The sequence below is a fragment of the Loa loa genome, assembly GCF_000183805.2.
Source record: "Loa loa unplaced genomic scaffold supercont3.234, whole genome shotgun sequence".
In the NCBI taxonomy this organism is placed as follows: domain Eukaryota; kingdom Metazoa; phylum Nematoda; class Chromadorea; order Rhabditida; family Onchocercidae; genus Loa; species Loa loa.
In genome coordinates, this window is record NW_018108414.1 from 17,112 (window position 1) to 23,927 (window position 6,816).

The window sequence follows — 6,816 nt, forward strand, 5'->3', positions numbered from 1 at the left end:
GTGTGTGTGTGTGTGTGTGTGTGTGTGTGTGTGTGTGTGTGTGTGTGTGTGTGTGTGTGTGTGTGTGTGTGTGTGTGTGTGTGTGTATTTGTGTGTGTGTGTACAGTGTCTATATGTGATGGATATAATAAGATACGCATATATGCCCGAATTATATGATTTCGATACAATTGGTGACAAAATCTCGAAAACGACAACGGAATGGACATCGTTGGCAAATGCAATATCCGTATTTTCGTTTCCCTTAAATGTCGCCTTATTTCCATTGCGGAAAATAGTGAAATGACAAAGATGATCGAATGTATTTGTTCAATTTTATTTCATTTCCTTCAAAATATACAATGAATTTTATTCGATTGGAAACAAAAATTTGTCAACTAAACCTTATTTATACGATTTTAAACAGACATATTCATTGACCTTATTCAATTTTCAGAAATGGATTAATGAATGGATACAATTCATTCATCAATTATCCTATTATTGACGTCATTATCTTATCCTGGTTCATTTTATTTTACAAAATTTACAATCATTTCATCATCGTTGCAACTTTTTAAAAAAAAAAAAAAAAAAAAATGTTACAAATAGAATGATCAAATTTTGCTTAATACTTCATTTTTTTCTATAAATTTTGTTTATTTATATTTAAAATCAAATTTCCAGCATATTTTACTCAAATATTTAATCACTGATATCATTTACAAATTATTTATTTCCTTTTTTTTGTTGAAAATTTTTAGTGAAAAAATAAATTGTAATATAATTATTTGAGTTTAATTAACTCGAAAAAATATGAAAAATTAAGAACGAGAATAATAAATGCTACTTATTTTATACATTTTTTTAATAATCAAGACTTTCTTTTTATTTCCATCAAAAAAATTTCCATTTTCAGATAATCTTTCTTAATCGACTTTTTAATGATATTTAATTTTTTTTTGACCAGGTGGACAAGTTAATTAATCAGATCTAAATAAAATCAACGATGAATCATCAATGCATTGGAAACTGATATAATTTTATTTACACCGCTTTCAAGAAGAATTAATTACTTGCAATGATTATTCAAACCTTTATAATCTTCAAAAATATATGTTCATATTCAGGAACTGTATAATACGATGATGAATTTTAAAATAGAAATTAGAATTACTCATCATCAAACAATATTTTAATACTAAATTATGTTGCTTTGAGTTCATAATGATTTAATTAAATTAAATTAAATCAAAATTTACTTTCATACATTGATTTCTAAGATGTATTGTTAATTTTGTCGATCACATAAGATTAAAAATTTTTATTTATTAATTAATCATCTATTTCTATGTGCTAATTAAAAATAGCTAATTGATTACATGACAAGAAACGTATGGATAAAAATTCGAAACAATATTTCATGGAATAAATTTCACACTTTAACCGTATTATTTTAGATAACCTTAATTATAATTAGCAACATCGTTAATTGATAAAATATGTAATGTTTGGATAGCAGTGATATTTTAAATGTTAACAAATTCGATCAAATAGAGTAAAAAAAAAAAGAAAAAAGATAAATGATAGAAGATATATAACAGTAATTTGATATCAAACAGCCAAGAATTTGAAATCTGAAGTAATAAAAGCAAAAATTATCAAAATTATAATTAAATTTATCATACATGATTGATAATTAACTTATTTTCATGTAGCCAAAGATAAAACTTAATAAGACATAATGCGACGAATAACCATACAAATGAAAATAATATACAACAATATGATACTTTGGTTACAATATAGGTCACATCACGTCACGTCACGGATTGTTGACGTTATCAGCTTAAATGATGCTATTACTAATTTACAATTACAATTCCTTAAACTATACAAGTTTTCTTTTTTTTTTTTTTTGTAATTAGTCATTCAAATAAGATGGGTTTTTCGTTTTAATTTTAGACTTAAATTTTAGAAATTTAAAAAAAAATGTAAAAAATTATATTGTATTAAAGAAAATTAATTCCAAAAAATCTATTCATTCATTTTCAATAAAATACACATGTAACATCAAATGTCGCATCATTCAATTATGCAAAAAATGTACATGAAATTAAAGAGAAGAAACAATTGAAACAGTTCATATGGTAAGATTAAAAATGAAAATATTTTATATATTAAATTGAAATTTGAAAATATCATTGCTGGAAATTAAATTAGTAAAACATAGCAAAATGAAATTTATATAAGAATATCACTTATAGAATAAATTCATTTTTTGCCGTATGATTTTGAGCGAAACAATTTATTGTAAAATTATAGTTTGGCATAATTAATAACTTATATACAATTGTATTATTAGTTAAAGGTTTACAAAATATTTTACCTAAATAAAATTCCAATTTTTATTCCAGTTGGAATTATTCCAGTTAAATTATACCAGTTAAATTATGCCAGTTAAATTTTTATTCAAGTTAAAATTATTTCAGTTAAAATTCCAGTTTTTTTTTAATTAAAAAATTTCTAAAAGCATTTCTAATGTATACATTGCATTAATAATGATTCAAATAATGCAATTTGTTATTTTAACATAACCAATACATTTAAATTTCAAATAGCAAGCAATATTAATGAGAACATTGTTTGAATTCTTGTAAACTTGATAAACCTGAGAGTATTTTATCGATTTCATTAATTCCTCCATTATCAATTTACCGGTTGATTTCTCAAAAAAAAAAAAAAAAGAAAAAAAAGTCAGTTACCGTGTTTTGGAATTTTTTTCTTCCCATCATTTAGTAATATTCTTATCAAACAAAAAAGTTATTATTTGTAGAAGTTTCGAATGATTGTTGGGAATTTTCGTCATTAATGAGATCATTGATGATAGCCTTACCGACGTGAAATTTGTTATTTGTAGAAATCCCAAATGATGATTGAGAACTTTTTCCATTAGTACGAGAATTCTCAGTCAGACTATCTTGGAAGGATGTAGCTGATGATGATATTGTGTTAAAAGTTAGATGATCAATTTGAGGAGCATCATCATGAGCATCATCGTTTGAGATAATAGTGTCAATTGAAGTAATGTCATTACCGTTTGTAGTGGATTTTTGCTGGAAAAATGAATTCTGAACTATCATTGACGATGATTGTGATGTTTGAAGAGTACCAACAATATTGGCATTATTCCTGTCTTTGATACTTGCCATTTCTTCATTTGCATGACTAACAGTAGTAGTTTGATCATTTTGTGATTGCAAATCGGACTGTATCGATAATTGATGCAACAAAGTTTGATCAGATGATAAAATTACTACCGTATTTTGCTCATTTAATTTTGAAGTTGAAGTTGAAGCATGAGGAATAATTGATGTAAATGATAAAGATGAATCATTCCCAGTAGGCTTTTCTGCTTTTAGTATTGTCGATGTTTGATGAATAATCTTTTTGCGCTTCTTATTTACGGTAGCAATTTCTTCAATTTCAGGAGCTGATGTCACAGATATATTCAAAGGCAACGTATTACTTTGATTGTCAACAGTAGTCAGTGTTTTCGGAGTGATTACACGTAACATAATCTGAGCATTGAAATTTTCATCCATTGTTCGGGTAGTAAAGTCAGATTTTATGGGATCTATTGTTTGTGATACTGTAATATTTGTGTTTTTAGTTCTGCTATTTCCCTGATTATCCGAGATTTTCCCATCAGATTCTTCCTTTAATCCTTCAAAATCATGTGATACAATAGGATTATTTGCTGAAAATAGATTACGATGATGATCTTCAGTATTTCTAGCATGATTAGTGACAGTATCTGCTTGCATGGTTCCATTAAAAACTAATGTAGTTTCCGTTTTCGGTTGTAAATGTATTTCATGCAAATTTCTCATTGTTGAACTTCCCAATTTAAACTCTTCGTCTACTACTATATCATCTGTTAATGATAGAGAATCATCTGAATATAAATCATTATGTATTTCATTAGCATCATTTGCTAAATCATTCAATGAAGTAGTTTTATCATCGATGCTGAAAACAATGTTTGACGAATCCGATGCTTCTGATCCATTCGCTTCCATATAACCTACTTCATCTAGAAGCAAATACTTGTAAATATTGCTTGTTTTATTAAAATGCGATAAGAATTTTGCATTAATTAGTGGTGGTCGTACTGTAATATTGAAAACAGCCATTGGTACTTTTGCTGTTGAATTAGTAAGTTTGGTTTCATAGCTTACAACTGTTGTAATACCTTCAACTCTTTTTGCTTCATCACTTGCGACATTAGGTGTAATCGTTGAAGTTTCAATAAATGTAAGCGAATTTTCCATGCTTGAATTTGATATCATGAAATTTCCGGTTGTCTGACGATTGGAATCAAAAATTCCTTGGTTAAGTGTCTGTGGTTCAATCATGAAACTCTTTGCAGTAATGACTTCGATTTTTCATTGATATTTACAGTAAATGAAGTTGTAGAAGATATATCGGATGATTTGCTACTACTGATTAATTCATGATTTCCATCTGAGATGAAGTTAACAACCATGGTTTCATCTGATGAACCCATTTTTGGAATCGTTGATAATCTAGAATCCTCAGAAAGATTACTTGTAACCTTTGACGAACCTGTTACTTTCATTATCCCTGATGATTCAATAAACGATGATGAACCATTTGAAGTAACAAATAATTCCTGAGAATTATCCGTTGTCAACGTTTTACTTGTTGTCACCGACACTTCTCCATCATTTGATGACAGGGAAGTGCTAGTTAGTGTTCCTGACATATCTATTCCGTTTTGGTAGGGATATTTGTTAAGGTTGGTAAGAATTCGGTGATAAAAAATGAATGGTTTCTTCCTGATTGTTCCATATTCTTATCATTGGTATTAGAATATATCTCTTTTTGAATAAAACCATTTGAAATTGATGAATTTTTCGAAATAATCTGAGGTATTATACTGTTTTCCGTATTCGTTACAACCGGAATAACCGTAGTATAGTCGCCTGCGTTGGAAATCATCGTTTCCATTGGTTCAGTAACGGTTCTTCCTTTTAATTCCGCTTCATTTTCTTTTATTCGAATAATTTCCGAATTTGTTTTAGCAAACGATAGATCCGGTTTTTCCGTCATCTTCGTAAATCCATCTTTCGTATTTAGGAGAAATGAGTTGGAAATTTTTCGTGAATAGACGAGATCATCGAGATTTGTCGAGGTAGATGCTGGGATTAAATCCTCTAAGGAATGAGTAAAATCATTGGTATTTGATGGCAAAATTACTGAAGTAGTATTTGACTGTATTAAAGTTTCTAAATATGCTGCAGTCTTTCTTCCCACAAATTCCGTGATACTTGAAATGTTTTTATCCATATCCTTTGACAATGGTTCATCAGTAACTGTCGCCTCATCCATTGTTGGTTCCTTTGAAGTTTCCACCAAAAATTTCTCACCATCTTTAGTGGAAGTGTAAATGCCACCAAATGTGACATTACTTGACCTTTCTGATGATGGATGAGAAGCTGTATTAGTTGAAAGCGATAGTGATGACAGGGACGATGGCATTATCGTTTTCGTTGTATCTGATGTTGCATGTAGAATCATAGTAGAATTTTCAGAATTATAAATTTGTGAATTCATGTCAGAAATTGTTCTAAAATCAATCGTTGCTTCCGCTTCAAAAGTTTCCAATGTTATTTTTGTGGAAGGTAAATCAGTAAACAATTTTTCGGATAATTGATTGATTTTAGTTTGTTCAATTCTATCATTCATTTCAAACTTTGATAATACTTCGATAGTTGTCATATGAGAATTTGTATTACTAGCAGATTGTTGTAATCTTGTTGATTCCTCGGTTAATGTATGATATTCATTTGTAGAATCCTCATTACTACTTCCAATACTTGTAATTTCATCAACAGTGTTACTAGCAAATAGTACAGTTTGTTCTGTTGGAATAGAATTAAATTGTATTAATGTATCCGTTGATTCGACCATTTTTTAGTATCATTTTCACCAAAATCATCACTAATTCCAGTCCATAAAAATGGTAAAGTGGATGTTATTGATTCAGTACTCGTATGAATACCAATTTCATCGTTGTTCTACAAAAGAAATAAAAAAAAAAAAGAAAAAAGAAAATAGAACATATTAAAATATCAAATTTCACTACAAAATAGAATATATTAAAATATCAAATTTCACTGCAAATGAAAGACAAAATAAATTATGCAATTTTAAAGTTTCTAAAATTAAAATTTTGAATTTTAATTTCAATTTTTTTTGATAATATTAAACATCAAAAAAAAAAAACAACATACTTTTTCTTCGTCAGTAATTGACATTACAACAGTCTTTTCTGCTGTATACGGTATCACAAACTGCTGTGAATTTGTTACTGTTGTTGTAATGATTGTATTTGCACTCAACTCATTATCATTTCTGTAGTAAGAAACTGGAAAAAAGTGAGTTTTAAAAAAATGAAATTTTTTTTTTCTGATATGAATGAAAATTGTTTCATTTAATTTTAACAATTTCATTTATTATGCAATAATATGATATTGTAATAGAAAAATATTAGTGATAATAATTAAATACAATCAAAAAACAATGAAATATTTGCGGTAAAAAAAACTTCAAAAAACTTCGACTTCATAATTTAAAATAAATAAATTGTGTTTAAAAACAACACGATATGCTTCATCCTTTCCTTCCCCTTATTCCTGAATGATCAATAAATGATAAGCTTCATCCTTTCCTTCCCCTTATTCCTGAATGATCAATAAATGATAAGCTTCATCCTTTCTTCCCCTTATTCTGAATGATCAATAAATGATA

At 27.8% G+C, this 6,816-nt stretch overlaps 2 protein-coding genes across 2 annotated transcripts; both read right to left on the minus strand.

The window, feature by feature from the left end:
• Window positions 1-2,789: 2,789 nt before the first annotated feature.
• LOAG_18236 (hypothetical protein) lies at window positions 2,790-4,331 on the minus strand (the record flags this gene model as incomplete). Its single annotated transcript, XM_020450900.1, has 1 exon — window positions 2,790-4,331. The coding sequence occupies one exon, from the start codon at window positions 4,329-4,331 to the stop codon at window positions 2,790-2,792; it is 1,542 nt and encodes a 513-aa protein (XP_020305369.1).
• A 62-nt stretch (window positions 4,332-4,393) lies between these two features.
• LOAG_18237 (hypothetical protein) lies at window positions 4,394-5,976 on the minus strand (the record flags this gene model as incomplete). Its single annotated transcript, XM_020450901.1, has 2 exons — window positions 4,394-4,761; window positions 4,944-5,976. 2 exons carry the CDS (start codon window positions 5,974-5,976, stop codon window positions 4,394-4,396), a joined length of 1,401 nt encoding a protein of 466 aa, XP_020305370.1.
• Between the last annotated feature and the right edge of the window lie 840 nt (window positions 5,977-6,816).